This window comes from Chrysemys picta, chromosome 2, assembly GCF_011386835.1.
Source record: "Chrysemys picta bellii isolate R12L10 chromosome 2, ASM1138683v2, whole genome shotgun sequence".
NCBI lineage: Eukaryota > Metazoa > Chordata > Testudines > Emydidae > Chrysemys > Chrysemys picta.
In genome coordinates, this window is record NC_088792.1 from 222,530,095 (window position 1) to 222,550,498 (window position 20,404).

A 20,404-nucleotide genomic window follows, 5' to 3' on the forward strand; every position below is an offset into this window, starting at 1 on the left:
AATGCTCCAGAAAGTGAACTGCACAGTGTTTATTGCAGGATTCAAATACATTATGAAGCAGGAGACCAAACGGTTGAGTGATTTCACTCGCAGAGAATTGAGCTATAAACCTTCTGAGCTGCACTATATGGCATACTTTGATACAGTAATTGCACAGGGAAATTATAAAAATAGAGAGAAAAAAAATCACACCCCATCATTTCCAGGGTTTTAAAGATATACATCAATATACAAGTGTAAATATGAGTGCATTTAAATGAGCTGTTTAGCATAAACACCAATTAGTGCAAATAAATCTCTTTTCTCCTGTCATTTGGAATATGAAAAGCAACCCCTAACAATGCTTACTTTGATTTTATCAGGCCTAAAAACAATAATGGCATTTAATCCTGGAAACTATCATAATAGCCTAATTTAAAGAAAAAGCACTCCCATCTTTATATTCAGAATTTCCAAATTTTTATAAAGTCTTTATCTTAAAAAAAAGTCAGTAAAAGATAATATGATAATACAATAATGCATACTGGAACCATAAACAATTCCCTTCTTTTAGGGTGCCTTGCCCAGGAAAAGGATGCCTTGCAGAAGAAGTTTCCTTATACTAGTTCATCGTTTTCTATAACATTAACTGCTTCTGATCCTTGCGGGGGCTCTATCCACACATTTCCAGTACACAGCCAGGCAGCACCTTCTCTCCTCCAACTCACAGGCTACAGAATTTATAACTTTCTAATCCATTTCTCCTTTGGGTTTCTAGTTGTACTCCCAGGCAAAAGTCAAAAATGTAAATAGCTACCAACTAGCACTTGGACTCAGTTCAGTCACTTCCCTATGGTTCCTAGGATATGCACCTTATATCTCCCAAAGAGCTTTCTCCCCACCCCTTCCCTTACATCCCTTCCAATGGGGTATCATTTGAAGCCTCCTTAGTGTGGTACTCAAAAGCCAAACAGTTCTCCCCAAGATCCCTTACCTTATGATGACAAACATGACCAGAGAGTTGCCCACCAAGCCAACCACAAAGACCACAGAGTAGACAGCAGTGATGATAATGGGAATAGCTGGGGAAATGTTGGTATGGTTCTGCTGCAGGTCTTCAAAGCCACCACTGGCATTGTTGCCATATTCGGCCCAGTCCAGGAGCCAGCTGCTGCTGCTGGGGAGGAGGCAGGGACCTGGAGAGCAGGTGGAGGGTGGCTCCTCACGGAAAATGTGCACGGGGGGCTCCATAGGGTCCATTGTTACCACAAGCAGAGAGGAGGATGGGACAAGGATGGAGACAGCAGAAGGCAAATAGGCTTGAAAGAGAAGAGAGAGAATGAAACACACTGTGCAAACTTTCCATTCAAACAGACCTGCATTTCAAAATCATGTGTGGGGGGGGATGGGAGGGTCAATGGTGGGGAGGGGGGATATTTTAATAAGCAGAGGCGTAAATAAATCCCATTTAATTAAATGCAATATTTTAAAATCTCATCATTGTTTAATATAAGAGGTAAGTGCTGGTAAATGCTCTATGAGATGCATGGCTAAAGTTTCCTCCACTTAGAGATTACACATTAGGAACAAAACAGAGGAGAGACCATAACAATTTAGAAACAGCTCAGTTCCACTCCTCTGGTTTCCCCCTCCCTCCACATTTTTTTAAGTCAAACAGTGTCTTAATCTCTAGGTGTTCTTACTGCCTTGACTACAATGAAAAGGGGGGGGGGAAATCCACCCCCTTCACCACGATTGTGTGCTTTTCTGCCCTGAGTTTTTTCCACATTCGGATGTGACACCTTTAAATGAGATCAACGAAATTTCAATAATTACCTCTTTCAGTCCTGAAAAAGGAGCAGAGTCCCCAAATGCTTTTAGGAGTAGTAAAGAAGCATCCTTTCAGCTCTTGGAGGTGTCACTGATCTTCTAGGACTTTTGAACCTGGAGCATCTATGCCTCTGGAGAGCTGAAAACGTGCTGGAGATGGAGCTGAATCCGAATCTTTAGCTCCGAGGTGGCAGCAGCTGCTGCTGCTACAACTCCCAGCACTTCCCCCTTTTACACTCACACACACTCTCTGTCTCACTCTCACTCTGCCAGGTCTCCAGTAGCACTCTGCATTAACGCACACATTCTCCTCTATCTCAGTCCCTGCAGCTCAAAAGCTCACATGACTTCTGTCTAAACACTGACAGGCAGACAAGTTGAAAGGAAAGACAGACAGTAAGTTCTACACTAAATGAATGTATCATTTCTATACACTTTTCCAAGTTGTCTTTCCCTTTTTTTCCCTCGTAGGCAGTTTTAAGGCCTTCATGCAATGGTACTTGCTCCCTTACTGAATATTCCAAATTTTGCTAACTAGAACACACTGGACAAAAGAGGAATCTCAAATGAAACCCTTTTGACTTTTTCCTATTAATGGAAAGTTTGCACATTGTGTCTCATAATATATTTTGGGGAGGACAGAATGTAGATTCATGAAACTGGATCCAAACGGTTCCTCAGTGGGAGGTTGTGTAATATTTCATATCTATAGCAAGAAGTCAGTTAAGAGGGGTCTAGGGACAGTTATAGGCAGAAGCTCAGCAGGGAAGCAGAGAGTGAGACAGTAGATTTAGATAAAATATCCTTGTTCTTTTTCTCATTAGCTTCCTTGTACAGTGTTAAAAGAAAGCAGCTCTTTTGTGAGTCTTTGCCATTGTCACATAACATCATAATATTACATTCCACCAGAAACTAACCCCCCAGGGACCTGATATGTGTTTAGAGGGATTCCACCATAAACTATATCCCAAAGCAGCAGCATATGGGGGGAGGGGATACACAACCCAAATCCCTAGAAGTTGAATATCAGATGAAAATATTCAGTCATGCAGGTATTTGGATCCTGAACATGATTCTGGATGCTATTTAATTAATCTGACCCCAGTTGGGGGTGGAGAGCTCCACTATGTTTCTCTCTAAATGCCAAATTGGTGAGCGAAACAGAAGATCCTCTAGGCCCACACTCTGCAGCAGAGAGAGGAAACAGACTAGCTGTCTTTGTAAGGACGGACAATAGGGTAAGCAGGGCTTCCCCGAAGAAGACAACGGCAGGTGACTGAATGTAAAGTGCTTCTGTGCATTTTGGTGGAGTTCAACAGGGTGGTATGTGTTCCTCTTGCGCCTTTTGTAATGCAGAGACTTTACTCCATGCTCTGATTTCAGTTGAAGAGTTACTAACAACATCTTAGAAAGTGGCTCCAAACCCACAGGCCAACGTGGTTTGAAAACCCAATCACAATGCTTGACATTTTGCCAAAACCAAACCATGTTTCGTAGCATACTTCTCTGCTCTCCAATACGTAGATGTAGCTGTAGTGTTTTAAATAAATTTGAAACTACCAAAAACAACAGATGCAACAAAAACGTGACAGAAACGTCCCTGAGTGAGTCATACGCATTTCAAAGATGTAGCAATGACCTATGGACTGCCATGAAAAAAGCTGCTCCCCACAGCTTCTCTTCTTCCTCCAGCTGCAGCCTATAGGCCAATCTTAACATACGGAAGTCAGACCTGGATTAACCAATATGCACTTGTGCACTTGCACAGCCACCACATCTGAGGGAGGCCCCTGACGACCAGGAGAAAAAAAAATTGAGTGGCACTGCTCAAATTTGGCCTGGCTGTCCCTCCATCATGACAGAGGGGCAAGTGTGCTAAACCTGAGTGACGTGGGGGTTGTGTAAGTGCAGGGCAGGTGATGGGAATGAGCAGAACTGGGCCACCAGGATCAGGAGGAGCCACCCTGGCCTGGGATGAGAACAAAGCACTGAGTCAGAGGTGCGCAGGAGAGTGACCAGATGGGTCCTGGGGGCAGCACATGAGGAGCTGCAGGTGAGTTGCTGGTGGGCTATGGCGTGAGTGGGGGTGGGGATGGGGGTGGGGCAGCAGTGGAGTTGAGGACTGGAATGTTGGGGGCTCTGGCTGGTGGAGCTGAGGTGTTGGGGGCTGCAATAAGTGTGGTGTATGTCAGGGTTTCTGGGTTGGGGGCTGGTAGAGAGATGGTGGGATATAAATGGGGTGGGAGAGGCATTCAGGTGTCTATGTGTGTGGTGAGGAGAGGGAAATTCTGGGGTCTGTGTTGGGTAGAGTATATATGGAGCAGGGACACTTTTGCTGTCTAGTTTACAGAAGGTGGGGGCTCCCCAACTTCCATAGTGCACAGGGACCCGACCTTCTTTAACCTCGGCCTGACTGAAGTAGGGTGACCAAAGAGCAAGTGTGAAAAATCAGGATGGGGTGGGGGGTAATAGGTGCCTATATGATTGAAGTGCTGGCTAGGGGGCAATTTACTGGCTGTCACTTTTAATCTATACTTTAATTCAGTAATTTTCAATTACTTTTAACATTTTATTTGAACTTTTCCATATTACATAGGTAACATGTAACTATATATATATAGTGACAAAGTTCCTCCTCTATCTTGGTGGTTCCTGCGCTTATTGGCGGATTTTCTTGCCTCAGAGATTCACCATGTGGGTTGGGGAACAGCCCAGAGACCTTCCCCTCTGGGAGAACCCACGGTCCAGGGTTTGGGGGGAACCCGGGCCCGCCCTTTACTCCGGGTTCCAGCCCAGGGCCCTGTGGACTGCAGCTGTCTATAGTGCCTCTTGTAACAGCTGCATGACAGCTACAACTCCCTGGGCTACTTCCGCATAGCCTCCTCCAAACACTTTCCTTATTCTCACCAAAGGACCTTCCTCCTGGTGTCTGATAATGCTTGTGCTTCTCAGACCTCCAGCAGCACACCCTCTCAGCTCCTTGCACCTCTTGCTCCCAGCTCCTCACATTCCCACCACAAACTGGTGTGAGCTCCTTTTTAAAACCCAGGTGCCCTGATTAGCCTGCCTTAATTGATTCTAGAAGCTTCTTCTTAATTGGCTCCAGGTGTCCTAATTAGCCTGCCTGCCTTAGTTGGTTCTAGCAGGTTCCTGATTACTCTAGTACAGCCCCTGCTCTGGTCACTCAGGAAACAGAAAACTACTCATCCAGTGACCAGTATATTTGCCCTCTACCAGACTCCTGTACCCCACTGGTCTGGTCTGTCACTATATAGATAGATAAATTGACCAGAATGCAGCCTATCTATCAATAAAGTGAGACTTCTGATTGTTACATTGAAGATAGGGTGGATGAGGAGGAAGTGGTTTGTTGTTCTCCAGTTACTCTAGGTGGATCAGAAATGTTCTTATGGAGAAAAACCCCCTGCTATTTTGGATGTTCCGGACAAATCTAAAATGAAAAGAGTGAATAAATACAGTTTAATTAATAACTGACCCCGAACTTTTTAAAGGTTTAGATAAGGGACCACCCTTCCTCTTCCCAACTTCCATTCTCCATCTAAGTACTGAGTATGGTTATGGCTTATAAATGGCAAAGGATCTCCAAGTACTAAAAGTTATGCAAACAGGTATGCTTATCCTCAACTATAGTTGCCAACCCTCCAGGATTGTCCTGGAGTCCATAAGATTTAAAATTATGTCATGTGATGAAACCTCCAGGAATATGTCCAACCAATATTGGCAACCCTATCCTCGACTGAATGGCGTAACTGTCATCACAAGGGACGGGAGATCCTTCAACTCACATGGGTAAGGGGAGAAAGAAAAAAGATCTTAGCAATCCACTCAGGAGCCTATGCCCTTCTCTGGGACACCAGATGGGACTGAAGATCCTCCTGCCTCCTGGGGTGGTAGAGGGGTGGGGAGAGAGACATCCAAGCCAGGCCATGCCCCTGGACCCAGCAGATAGTGCCAACAGTTAGTCTTGCAGCTTGAGTAATAGTTTGTACTACAGTAATGAAAATAAAGGGTTCCAGATCTGATGATGGGGGTGGGGATACATGGTTGATATACATAGTGGAATTTTTACTTTTCCCCCTTAAAAATAGGAGAATACATACAAAATAGTATATTAAAAGAATATTATTTAGGTTGCAAATTCAAACAACCAAAAAGTTTAAAAATGCCAGATTTGGTTCCCTCTTGTGCATATGTGCTATGGTATTCTATAATCACATGATCACATATTTTTTCCATACGAGCCCTGCCTCCTGCACTGCACAGATTGGATGCACGAGGTAGCAAGATGCATGGTTGCCTATGCAACATAAATGTGCTTGCACATGTTACCATATATCTGACATTTCCTGTCAAACGCGTGACTTTGTAACCTAATTAACATATAGTTGTCCTGTATGTACTAGAATCTTTAATGAAAACAAGTAGGCAGGGCCTCAGCTCATCATCTCATTAGAAAACAAAATAAAAAGGCATATCCATCAGCACAGTGCCCTCTAACAATATACGAGGACATTAATTCAGTACTGATTCAGATGTAAGAGTAAAACCTACTGAATCACCAGCATTACTTTCTCTAGCACCTATGTGGCAGGCTGCTGCATGGGACTGACGTCACCATCTCAGAAGATTAGGTGTCTTTTAAGCTCTCCCATCTACGTGCTAACCCTATTCATCTTCTGAAAGCTGACTGGATCATGGCAGACAGTGGTGTTTCTGCAGGCTACTTGCTGTCTCTGTCATTTTGCCAGATGATTAGGCTGTGAAGCCCCCTGTTGAATGAAAAAAAGTCTCATTTTCTGCTACAGTTTCAATTATTGTTCCCCGAAGATGGAATAGTCTTTTGGGGTTTGTAAGTTAAACTCTGAAGAAAGCTGAAAACTTGAATTTCAGCCATAAGCTTTGGTGTGGGGACTGTGATCATTTGCAAGACCTCTTTTTAGTCTTCTGGGAAACAATAAGTAGTCACACTCCCCACACCCCAAATATCTGCTAACTTGCTCCATTTTAGTCCACCTGATAACTATTTTTCTCTTTGCTACCTGATTGACCAACGGCTACAATAAAAGAGAACCTGAATAATGAGAGAGAATTTAAAGAGCTTTCAAGCAGCTTTGGTTGCTAAGGGAACCAAGTTCTCCTGTCTACACACATTCAGAAATGATAGCTGTCTGTGCGAAAACTAGCTGTCAGGAATTTATATTTTATCCTGTTCCTGTGGGGGGGAAAAGAACATAAAATAATTATTCCTACATGGTTCATGTGCATGTAGATAGATATACTGTATTGTAAACTTCATTCTCAGGAGGCTCCATTTTTACCTGCCAATGAAAGATGTTCAAATTCTATTTTAAAGTAAGTCATTGGTATTGCCATCCATTGCTTCTTCAGGAAAAAAGCTCAACCAAGCATTGGGTCACCTTCCTCTTCTCTTTTCAGAACTCAGACTTCCTCTAGCAGAAAGATGTATAGAAGAGGGAGCCCTACAGTGAAACATAACCAACTAGAGAGTTTACAAGTACAATGACACAGTACCTGCCAAATATTTTCTGAATGAAGAGTGGTCAAGATGCTGAGTCAATAAAGGAGGGGGAGGATAAGGATTTGAGCACCAAATCTGACTAACTGCAACACAAGGATTTAATTCCTAAATCAAATGGACAGAGAGGTCCTTCTCCTCTGTGATAATCTCTATGAAGTCACAACCAGTAAAACTATTGGAGATGGTGGTGGTCCATACAATCAATCCAGATTGCCTTTAGGCAATTTCCCAGTGGGCACTTTCCCATTGTGAGGAGTTTTAATCTACTTTTCTCATAACATTAACCAGATTCAGGGCAATCTCACAGTATCTATGGTAACAATATGAAAGCAGGAGGGAGCAAATGCACCTCCTTCCCTGATTGACTTTTATCCAATTTCTGCAACTAATGCTCCAGAAGAGCTGCAGTCAGCCACCTGTGGTTTGCATCCAAAATCTTCATGGCTGCTGGAAGCCTACTGAGAATACCTGAACCCTTTACTGGCAGAGATTTTTAGTACCTTCCTTAAAGAGAGCAACTTCTCAACCTGTGGTTGAGGATACTCAGGAAACCATTTCTTGTCCTTAATGTTCTCCTAATTATTGTCTGGTATCTAATAACTCCTTTTGAGGAAGGCCATTGGGAAGGTAATGTTTGACCAACTCCAACAGCATCTGATATCCTCCAATTCCTTGGTTTCCAATCAAGTAGGATATAGGCCTGGACAAGATATGGCAATAATGTTAGTGTCAGTGGTTCATAATCTGCTCAGGAGAATAGAGAGAGGTCAGCTGCTAGTGCTGATACTATTTGATCTCTCAGCAGACTTCTGTATTGTAGAGATGCTGTAGAAGTCACTGCTGGGCTTCACAGTCAAAAATCACCTTAAAATAGTTCTGTTAATTTCTTTTGGAAAGATCCCTGAGTTGTGCAGGCTGTCTACTAAAATGACTACTATTCTTCCCAGATGGATTTCAGCTATTGGACTCCAGAAGACTCAATCTTGTTTCTTTTCCTGTTGAATTACGTTTAAACAGAAACCACCAAAAGAGATTTTGGGTGTTTTAGACTACTGTGTCATCAGTGTGCTTCTTAGACATCGGAAAAGCAAGTAAACAATCTAAGCCTGATGGAAAAAGAGACTGACAGAAATAAGGAACAGATAAGATGGAGTGAGTATACCAGATGCTGGAGAAAAAAAAAAAAAGACTACCAAGAAATAGCAATTTTATTCAATCACCATCTGTCTGTTGGTTACACGAAAAATACATTGACTCTGCATAGGCAACTCACAACTCAGAGCCTGAGCTTCTCCCACTTCTTTGTTCTCTTGTGCCATGGCCTTGCTCTTTACATCTTAATTGTTAACTAATTAATGATATACACACATAACAACAAAGCTGTTCACTTGACACCACAAAGAGCATGCTTGATTCTAAGAGGGAATGGAATCAAGCAGGATCACCAATGCAGGTCAAAGATATTGAGACTTTCACGAAGTGTTGGGATGGGGAGAAATTTTGAGCGAATTACTTTTTTTAAAAAAATCAGTGATACCAAAACAATAAACCCTGCAAGTAGTGCCATCAGTAAAGAGCTAAGATTCAGTGTGACTTTGCAATCACTGGTACTTCAGACACGCAACTCAAACTGAATTCCAAGGTTTTATAAAACTGCATTGACACTAACCCAGCAGCACACAATATGCAAAACAAGTATCATTTAAGGGAAGGAAAAATACATAACTGAAACTTTAGCATGCAGGGGAAAACGGCAGTATTTGAGGAATACCACCAAATGAGAAAAAGATGTTAGGGTCTGATAACCACACAGGGGCTTGGTCCTGAAATCTTAATTCTCATTGTCCTCATGCACACAAATACTGTAACAAACCTGGCACAGGATGTACTCCAATTCACTCTCTGAAGTGAAGAATAAAGAAAGCAAAGTAAATTTAATCATTTTAATAGCTATATTCAATACAAACAGCAGAGGGTGTAGGTGCTACAATATGTATCTATCATAGGGATGCTAACCATAAATATGACTGCAATCTGCAAATGAAGAATGGTCATTAATTGTGTGCCTAATTATATTTTAAGTACTCCAACACTAAGTGACAGAAAGATATTAAGGTTTGAGCATAAGCCTATCTACAAACACTGTGGCCTTGTAATAATGGAGCTGTTTGATTATACATGTGAATTGGCAACATCAGAAGATGAAAAAACATAGAAGGAGATATTTCAACTCTGTATATGAGCCACAGACAAACCGCTGGTGTGCAGTGTTACACTGTGAAGTTTGCCTATTAAAGATATATTTGATCCCATTATGGATACTGAAATTAACTGTAATTATGGAAACGAGTCTGAAAAGCATATTACTGTTTTGCAGCATATGTAAATCTGCCAATGTGACAGACATTTGTTTAGACAAACGATGCAAGAAGAAAATGGGACTATGATCAATTTGTCAATCACTTAAAGAAAAGCTAAAAACGACATTTGTGTATGCTGGAGATGATCACATTAGCAAGCAACTAAATGGATCATGTAAATTACTAAGGCCAAATTATGCCACCATTATTCACTCTGAGTAGTATCTTACTTGATGAATAATCTCATTAAATCATGAGACTAATGATGTAAGGTACTACTGTATATGGCTGAATTTGGCTGTAAGTTTGCAGTGAGATTCTGAAAAAGATAATGGGAAACTTCATATTAACAAAACTATAGAAAATTATATGGGCAACTCAAGCAGAAGGAAATCATGCTACAAAAGTGGAAAGAGTTGCCAAGGCAAAGCAAACTTCATGCAAAAAACAAATTATATAATGAAGAAGAAAAAGAAAACAAATGGTTTTCATTGTATAAAAATATATACATTATAGCCAAGAAGGTCAAGCCCCATCTAATTTAAAAGCTAACCACTGCATTCCCCACCTCCATCTCTACCACATGCTCTGTAAATTTTGCCTCTCACCCCCAGTTCAGCAGAACATCAGTTCAGCTGCCTGTCAGGTAGTCAGTGCCCAAAGGAGACAATAGGGAATCATGTATCCCTTAGTATTAAAACTTTCAAAAAAAAAAAAATCACACAAGAAATAGTATTGGAGAGATGTTCACTGGCTGTAAAGTTACTTTTGTAAAATGAGCTAAAATGGCAGAGTTACAGTTTACATCTTCTCTCCGGGTGCACCTACTCAGATCTCAGACCTTGAGCCTTTACCTCTCATGGTAGGAGTCCCATGATTCTCCCACTCCTACACCGGGACCTGGGCTACTTACTATACCTTGTGTCTCAATCATACTGCCCAAGCAGGTCTGTCAAGGCTGTATCCCCACTTTGAACTTTAGGGTACAAATGTAGGGGCCTGCATGAAAACTTCTAAGCTTAACTACCAGCTTAGTTTTGGTTCGCTGCCACCATTCTTAAAAACTAATTCCCTTCCCTGGGTAGCCTTGAGAAACCTTTACCAATTCCCTGGTGAATACAGATCCAAACCCCTTGGATCTTAAAACAAGGAAAAATCAATCAGGTTCTTAAAAAGAAGGCTTTTAATTAAAGAAAAAGGTAAAAATCATCTCTGTAAAATCAGTATGGAAAATAACTTTACAGGGTAATCAAACTTAAAGAGCTCAGAGGACTCCCCTCTAATCTTAGGTTCAAAGTACAGCAAACAAAGATAAACACTTTAGTAAAAGGTACATTGACAAGTTGAAAAAACAAAGTAAAACTAAGACACTTTGCCTGGCTATTTACTTACAAGTTTGAAATAGGAGAGACTTGTTTAGAAAGATGTGGAGAACCTGGATTGATATCTGGTCCCTCTCAGTCCCAAGAGCAAAGGAACTCCCAAACAAAGAGCACAAACAAAAGCCTTCCCCCCCCGCCCCAAGATTTGAAAGTATCTTGTCCCCGTATTGGTCCTTTGGGTCAGGTGTCAGAGAGGTTACCTGAGCTTCTTAACCTTTTACAGGTAAAACGATTTTGGTGTCTCTGGCCAGGAGGGATTTTATAGTATTGTACACAGGACAGCTGTTACCCCCTTCCCTTTATAGTTATGACAAGGTTTGACTGGGTTTAGCACCTGTGGTTCTTGCCTTCTGGAGCTTGTGATCAGTGGTGAATACTGCGATCAGACAGCCTTCTTAAACCAAAGTATTGTTGAATCTTAACAGTAGGAATAAAGCAAAACTTAAGAGAAAATTAATTGTTAAAATAACAAAAAGTCTACATTCATACCTATCTTACCTAGAGGTTTACCATCCCTTGGGAGAGCCCCTAGGCAGGCCTCTCATTCTTAGATATTCTAAACCTCTCAGGTCTGGGTGTCAGTCTGTTTCCCTCAACTATGTCTCTTCCCTGCTGAGAGAGGGACCTTTTAAAAACTATTTGGGGTCTTTTTTCCTCCTGTATCTTCCTTCACTTGCAGGACAGGAAGGATCTCTGAGAAGATCACTTAGACATAGAGTGACCGATGTCCGGATATTAGGGGTTTTGTCTTATATATGCAACTATATTGCCGCCTGTCCCCCCCATCACACACACAGAAAAAAGTGTCCCAGTTTTTCACACTTGCTATTTGGTCACCCTACTTAGACATTTTTCTCCTACTGCACCTTTCCAAGTTCCCTGAAGTCATCTAGAGACACAGATTAACTTATTTAGACAATGAAATTGAAAACATTAATACAACTGAAAAACATCAAAGACCCATGCCATGTATGAGCTCAGTTATGGTTATCCAGTCTGTCTGGACAAAACCTAGACAAATTGGAGGATAGGGACAAACAAAATTTGATGAGGTTCAGAAAGGACAAGTGCAGAGTCCTGCACTTAGGACGGAAGAATCTCATGCACTGCTACAGGCTCGGGATCGACTGGCTAACTGACAGTTCTGCAGAAAAGAACCTGGGGATTACAGTGGATGAGAAGCTGGATATGAGTCAACAGTGTGCCCTTCCTGCCAAGAAGGCTAGCGGCATATTGGGCTACATTAGTAGGAGCATTGCCAGCAGATCGAGGGAAGTGATTATTCCCCTCTATTCGGCACTGGTGAGGCCAGTATTGAGTCCAGTTTTGGGCCCCCCCACTACAGAAAGGATGTGGACAAACTGGAGAGAGTCCAGTGGAGGGCAACGAAAATGATTAGGGGGCTGGGGCACATGACTTATAAGGAGAGTCTGAGGGAATTGGGCTTATTAAGTCTGCAGAAGAGAAGAGTGTGTGGGGGGGGGGAATTTGATAGACACCCTCAACTACCTGAAGGGGGGTTCCAAAGAGGATGGAGCTCAGCTGTTCTCAGTGGTGGCAGATGACAGAACAAGGAGCAATGGTCTCAAGTTGCAGAGGGGGAAGGTCTAGGTTGGATATTAGGAAAAATTATTTCACTAGGAGGGTGGTGAAGCACTGGAATGGGTTACCTAGGGAGCTGGTGGAATCTCCATTGTTAGAGATTTTTAAGGCCCGGCTTGACAAAGCCCTGGCTAGGATGATTTAGTTGGTGTTGGTCCTGTTTTGAGCAGGGGGTTGGACTAGATGACCTCTTGAGATCTCTTCCTACCCTAATCGTCTATGATTCTATGAAAACTATTTATTTGTAGCTGTGATATACCAAACAGACAATTATTTGAGAAGGCAATAAAATTCTAACAGTAGTTTATTCCCTGAAGATTAGTGTTATTTATTAAAAATATAGTGAAACTTCCTGATGCTTTACAGGCAGATATAAAGATCAGGTTCCTTCCCCAAAGGGTTTAGTGTCTCAGGCTAGATTGTTGATAGACTCAGTAAACCGTGAGAAAACTTAACAGTTTCAATTTAAGAGATGATACTAAACTATTTATTTAGGTGCTTAAACATGGATTTGGGTGTCTTCTGTTAGGCATCCAAATGTGAAAATTTGGGCTGTGGTTTTTAAATGGCATTTACTGTCATTTTGCTAAATGTTAGGTTCTGTTCAATGACATAAATTCATATGGCAGTTTTAGAGTAATTAAAGTCTCTGTTTTATGCTTATCAAGATGTGTCCAGCTTCAAAACCTATTTGGATTAAATTTGCTCTGCTGAGCTATCAGCCAACAACAAATCCAGACACAATTATGGTACTTTTAAGTACTATGTTTATAATTTATGATGTTAAATAAAAATGTCATAATAGGTCTGAGAATGTCTCTGAGATAACTGGAGCCACACTGGTGAATCTGGCCACGCTGATGAATCTAAGACCTTCTATTGGGTTAAAACAACAGCAAAATATTTCTTGAGCAACATAAAATCTTTGCTCTATATAAATGAAAAGGAGCATCCTTCTGCCAACTTATCTAATTCTCATTACACTTCTGGTACCCAATATTACCAACCCCAAACATTCAAAAAATCAGGAGTCAGGCACACCAAAAATCATGAGATTATGTAAAAAGAATAGATCTGGTGTTCTTTTTATTTGTCTTCTTCTTTTTCAGGCTTTAGGGTCCGCTGGGATCACATTTTGAAGCTTTCTCCACAGCCAAAAGGGCTAGAAACTCTTTTTCTTTAAGAACAAAGGCTAAAATAGTTACATATCCACTTGATTCCTGGACCTGGGACTGTGAGGAAAACAATAATTATCATGAGACTCAGCAACACTGGGTACCAGTTCTAATCTTCAAAGCCCTCAGTGACCTACAAACTAGTCATTTCAAAAGCTGCTGCTATTTCCACACCCTAGCATATCAACAGAAATTTATTGGGAGATTGTGACTGATGATCCTCAAGGTAAATTCTGGGTGCCAGAGAGCATAAATATCTCCGTTTTAGAACCTTATCTGTGAAATTCCCTGTACAGATATCACAGTGGTCCCCAAATGGTGGGGCACATCCGTTGGGGGGGCTTGGAGGAAGGTTGGGGGGGGAGTCCGGGGGGGAGCACCACCCAGCCCCGCTGTCATAACTATAAAGGGAAGGGTAACCACCCTCCTGTGTACAATACTATAAAATCCCTCCTGGCCAGAGACACCAAAATCGTTTTACCTGTAAAAGGTTAAGAAGCTCAGGTAACCTCTCTGACACCTGACCCAAAGGACCAATAAGGCGACAAGATACTTTCAAATCTTGGTGGCGGGGGGGGGGGGGGAAGGCTTTTGTTTGTGCTCTTTGTTTTGGGGGATGTTCGTTCTTGGGACTAAAAGGGACTAGACATCAATCCATGCTCTCCAAATCTTTCTGAACAAGTCTCTCATATTTCAGACTTGTAAGTAACAGCCAGGCAAGGCATGTTAGGTTTATCTTTGTTTTCTCAACTTGTAAATGTACCTTTTGCTAGAGGGTTTACCTCTGTTTGCTGTAACTTTGAACTTAAGGCTAGAGGGTGTTCCTCTGAGCTCTTTGAATCTGATTACCCTGTAAAGTTAATTTCCATCCTGATTTTACAGAGATGATTTTTTACCTTTCTTTCTTTAATCAAAAGCCTTCTTTTTAAGAACCTGATTGATTTTTCCTTGTTTTAAGATCCAAGGGGATTGGATCTGGACTCACTAGGAATTGGTGGAGAAGTCTCTCAAGGGTACCCAGGGAAGGGAGTTAATATTTGGGAGTGGTGGCAGCAAAACCAGATCTAAGCTGTTAATTCAGTTTAGAGGTTCACATGCAGGTCCCCATATCTGTACTCTAAAGTTCAGAGTGGGGAAAGAACCTTGACACCCGCTCTGCCCCCAGCTCTGCTCCAGCCCCGGCACTGCCCCCAGCCTCGGCTGGGACTCTGCCCCCAGACGTGGCTCCAGACCCATCCCCAGCTGCGGCCCCAGCATTGGCCCCCTTACCCCTGTCCACGTTCTTCCTTTCCCCCCCCGGGAGCCATGGCCCTGCTCCAGGGGGAGGCGCAGACAGGAGTAAGGGGGGGATCCTGAAATCTTTGGGGACCACTGAGATATCAGAATGAGTCTTTGTCTTACCAGTGTTAGGGAACAATGCAAGACATCTTTTTGCATAAGCCTTCCCTCAATAATGGTGACTACATAATGGTCTGAAAATTGCCAAACACCACCAAGAATAATCCCCCTTAAGAATACAAAGTAAAATGAGGGAGAAGTAGAGTCTGGTCCTTTTCCAAACAAGTGATACTACTCTACATTTTGTATGTTATCTGAATAATACAGTGGTGAATGTACTGCAAATAGATCAAATCAGATAGCAGCCCCTGCTCAGACCACTTTGTCTCCAATAAGAGCTGGAATGGGACCTAAGATTGCAATATTTGTTCTCCTAAAGAGCCATTTTGCTGAGTTACTGAAAGTGCCATGGAAAAAAAGCTTATAAGTACTTGTCATCACCATTAGATTTTTCATCTCACGTAGCAGTAACAACAAAAATAACCATGGTTTCCATCCTTGCTTCGGAGGCTACCTCAGTTCCATAAACACTGGAAATGTTTCATTCATATAAGCAAGTTCTGTTTAGGTTAAGGTTCTTTTTCACAAATGTTGCCATGGAAGCTTGTCAGTAACTGTATGCTCTGATAAGCCATTTTTCTGTATAATTGCTAACCAGCACTATGGTTCAAAAAGCAGACTTTGTTGCCTATAGCACTTTGGCTGTGTGATTAATATGAAAGCTTGCTAGCTTAATCCTTCATTGAGCATGATTTACCTGACATAAGCATTATTCCTGTTTGCTTTGTCTTAATTTTTTTACCTTTCATTTAAAGCACAAGTCTTCCTGAAACACCTATTACCCCTTTCATTCCTATTCTGTAGCTATCCTTTTATGACCCAGGATTAGTGTGTTATGCCAATCAACTGTAGGCATTTCATAGCTTAAAGAGGAAATTATTCAGGAATGCAATAAATATTTAGCTATGAACTTTCCTAAGTCCAATTACTTTAGTGATTTTTTTCTAAAGCCAGCCACTACTACAAATTTAGGTACAATGTAACTGTTACTGCTAAGTGACAGTGCTGAAGATAATTCCTTTTGAAATAGGCTGAGAATTTATCTCTATCAAGCAGATGTTTTTTTGAAGAGGTGCACATCATTTAATTAGCCATATATATCAGTTAAGACCAGTCTTATTTTTCATGTTTCACCTGCAGGTATAGCCACTGGAGAATCTTTTATCAGATGTTACCATATCAGATTAGGAACAACTCTTCTTAGACCAAGATTCATAACAAATCATTAATATTAAAAGAAGAGCCAGCCCTATCATTTTGATCAAGCCTGTAAATACATAAGCAACTTATACACACCATAGGGGAAGCAAGAGGATTCTCTGGGATACACACCAAACTCAACTGACTCAAACTTAACTGACTCATGTTACACACAGTGTGCGCTACAGTGGAGATATCTCCCCCACTCCTCAGCTTCTGCTGCAGAAATAGAGCCCAACTGCTCATCCTAGGGTCTGTGCATCAGTGCCAACATTTAAATGAGTTTTGCAAAGGAAAATTGTCCAAACAAACTGGGAGTGGGAAGAAGGAAGAAGCATGATCACTGGAGCTTTTTTTTTTCCTTTTTGTGCTTTCTGATTAATTTTGGCACATAGATAGTGCTTTACAAACTGCTTAAATCACCACAACACTCCTGTAAGCTGGGGATACCAAGGCAGAAATGTTAAGACTTAACTAAAGCTATAGAAGAAGTCTATTGCCAGAGTCAGAATTAGAATGTAGGATCTGCTTCCTTTCAGACCCATGTCTAATATACTTTGCCTCTCCAGTCCCTAACCATATGTCTGGGCTGTCTTAAATACTCCATATCATTTCACTTCCCACACTGGTATTTGAAATGTTGAAATGTTTCCCATTGTTAGTATCATTGCCAAATTTAGGGCTCAATCCTTACTCACACCGGTAGTCCACTTGAGGTCAATGGGACTACATACATGAGTAAGTATTTCCTGTGTTAGCAAAGGTTTGCAGGAATAGGGGCTTGAAATAATGGCCTTTTCCCTCTTCTTCCAGATGATGAATAAGAATTTGAAATAAAACTGAACCCAACACCAATCCCTGTGGAATCTTTTATCCTTGGCATTTTACATCATCTGCATATTCAGGAACTTAATAGCTTTCATATTCTGAATATGCTTTTGTTCTGTGCAGGAGCATGAAAGGGGATGAGTGTGCAATCTATAAATCCCAAGACTAATGGAAATTTAGCTATGTCATAAAATTCATGAATTGCTTGTTGCTGATTCTGTATTTTTATGACAAGAAGAATTATTGATTAGATTGCATGAGAATAGTGTAAGAAATTGAATGATAACACTGCTGGAGGCTGACTAATGTCTCATCCAGCAGTCTAAAAAATATTGTTGTTTCAACAAACCAAAACTTGTTAAGTAGTAATAATAAAATATAATAATAATAATAATAATAACAACAACCACTTGCATAGTGCCTTCCATCTAAGAATCTCAATGTACTTTGCTTTTGATAACTATAAAAAGCTAGACAAGATGTTAAGTTTTCTAGGTCTCCTTTCATTTCCTGGACAAAATGATCATGTGTGATCTGTTTATCAAATCTAAATCACAGGAAAACTTTAGTACTCCTGTGAGGCTGAGAAAAGATCTACTACAGTGTATGAACTCCATCCATGGAATAGCTAGTAAACCCTCAAAGTGTTCCTAGTCAGGTAATCTTTTCAGTACAACCAGGTAGTTTCAGGAAATAAAGAATTTTGCATTGAAAAGACTACTGGACTATAAAGTTTCAAACAATTGGCTATGTAGTCCTCCTCCTAGAATAGGAGATATACAGACATTGATACATATACATTTTAATTTGTTGGTGGTACTTTATGGTATAGTTTCCCATAGACATAAAGTACTGCCAACAAATTAAAACTCACCCTACTGAGGAAGGTTCAAACTGTAGGCCTTACCATTCCATCGAACATTTCTTTCTGTTATATGTCGTAAATACAATTGGCTCCACAGCCATGTCTTCAGTTTCAAACAAATGGCTATGTAATCCTCCTCCTAGAACTGGAGATGGATGCATAAAACATCTTTTATTTCCGAAAGTGGATCTTTACTAGATGGGTCCAAAGGACCACTTGTTCCCCTTGTTCATATCGCAGAATTCTATTGCTATCAGTCCTCTACTTTTTATTATTATTAGTGTTTCTTCTCTTCTTTTGCACTCTACAGAAAGGGTACGTTTCACTCTTTATCTATGCTACCACATCTGTTTTTGAGCACATCATTTTCTGATCCCTTGAACAAGAGCAACAATTATAATTAATTATTGCTGTGCACCCATTTTCCATTTGTTCTATGGTTTTACTGGCACACAAACGGGATTTATAATTCATCTGAATACTGCAGTCATCCTAAACTTGTGAGGTAAGCAAGTTATCCCCAATAAAACCTTTATATTATCACACATATATTTTATTTATGCCATCTATATTACTACACTACAATTATTTTTGATAATTTTAGAGAGCTTTAGATATTTTTATTAGTACTATCTTTCCCCTCTGCCCGTAAAGCCAAGTTGCCAATAGCTAAAAAATATCTAAATTACAAAAGAACTTTAAGGTCAGATGATGTCTGGCCCTGCAAGGTGTATAAGGCAGGGAACAGCCACAGTGAGTGGGATCTTCCAAAGCACGTAGTATGCATTCGCCTAATTTCAATGGTAAATCAATGGTAAGTCAATGCTGAGCACTCAGGGTTTGAAACAACAGGCACTGCAGGTAAGGATAAGGTTTCCTTCAAAATACCTGTCTTAACTATGTAGCACCTGCAGGGAAATGTGGACTTTTAATGGCAATCCCAGTTATACACACAGGTCCCAATCCAGAAAAGCACCTGTTTAACATAAACTTGTGAGTAGTCACATTAAAGATTATAATTAGGTTATAGTTATCTTAAGTGCTTTGTTGGTTTGGGGCTTATGTCTTAGCTATGCAATTCTCAGAAGCTCGGGGTAGTGTAATATTAATAATTACTGTACTGTTATTTTCAATAGCCATCCAAAAGCAAATCCATAGACTCTAGCTAAGAATAATCCTCAACCAATCACAAAGAGTGTAGGGATTTGCATAATCACTGTCCAGTTATTTCCCAAACTAAGGCATGGGGCTATCGAGTACTGAGGGCAGCAGCCAAACAGTTCACAGGGATATATGGTAGCCAGCAAAGTGCAAGAGTAAAAGAGGAGTATTTCTATATCTCCCTAGTTCTTCCTGTATAACATCTCTAGGAGTTAGCCTTTTTTCTCCATCCATACAACTAAATCTCTCATTCAGGTCCTGATCATCATATGACTTGACTACTGTATACTCGTCTTCTCTGTTTTTGATAAATCCCATTTTGTTCCACTTATAGCCATTCAAAATGCTGTTGCAAAGATAATGTTTCTGGCTCATTGCTTTAACCTTATAAGCCCCCTCTCTTTGCATCCCTCCACTAGCTTCCCCTTCCTCACCTTGTTAACCACAAACAACTTGTCATCACTTTTGATGCCTTCACAGCCTATCCTCACCATACATCTCAGACCTTCATTCTGCAAATGAAGCCAATCTTAATTGCCCAATGGTAACATTTGTCAAAAAGCACCTTCATGCTTTCTCCCATGCTGCCCCTTATGCTAAGGAGGAGCTACCAGTAAATATCCACAAAACTACCTCATCATCCTCTTTCAAAGTCTGCCTTAAAATTTCTTTCTGCCAGGATGGCTACAAAAACTCAGCAGTGGTTAGGCAGCTGGTATGCTGGGACCACTGCTTATCATGATGACTGGTGTCATCTCATTGCTTCCATGTGTTACCCCAATCTGTCTGTTGCATCCAGCTCTTAGTTTATTCTCAGGTTGTAAGCTTTGTGAGGCAGAGACCATCTCTGTTCTATGTTTGCATAGTGCCTAACGCAATGGAATCCTGACTTTTAGGGACTACCATGCTAAAATTAATGATATTTCTTTGTTGTTACACTGAAATTAACAGATGACCCTTTTAACTCAATCATAAATCTTTCTGGGCCTAAGAAACACCCTGGCTTTCGCTTTGGAGTTTATTTCCTATAAAAAACTTGGACTTTGGCCTTGGAATTTATTTAG

The 20,404-nt window shown here is 40.9% G+C and overlaps 1 protein-coding gene across 1 annotated transcript in view; it reads right to left on the reverse strand.

The window, feature by feature from the left end:
* Positions 1 to 2,107, reverse strand: part of OPRK1 (opioid receptor kappa 1) — a 43,279-nt gene extending 41,172 nt beyond the window's left edge. Inside the window, exons 1-2 of the mRNA XM_005301210.4 lie at positions 1,816 to 2,107; positions 974 to 1,298 (exon numbers count right to left, since the gene is read on the reverse strand). Of these exons, the coding sequence (XP_005301267.1) occupies positions 974 to 1,239 (266 nt within the window). The 5' untranslated portion in view covers positions 1,240 to 1,298; positions 1,816 to 2,107. The remainder of the gene's footprint in view (positions 1 to 973; positions 1,299 to 1,815) is intronic.
* Between the last annotated feature and the right edge of the window lie 18,297 nt (positions 2,108 to 20,404).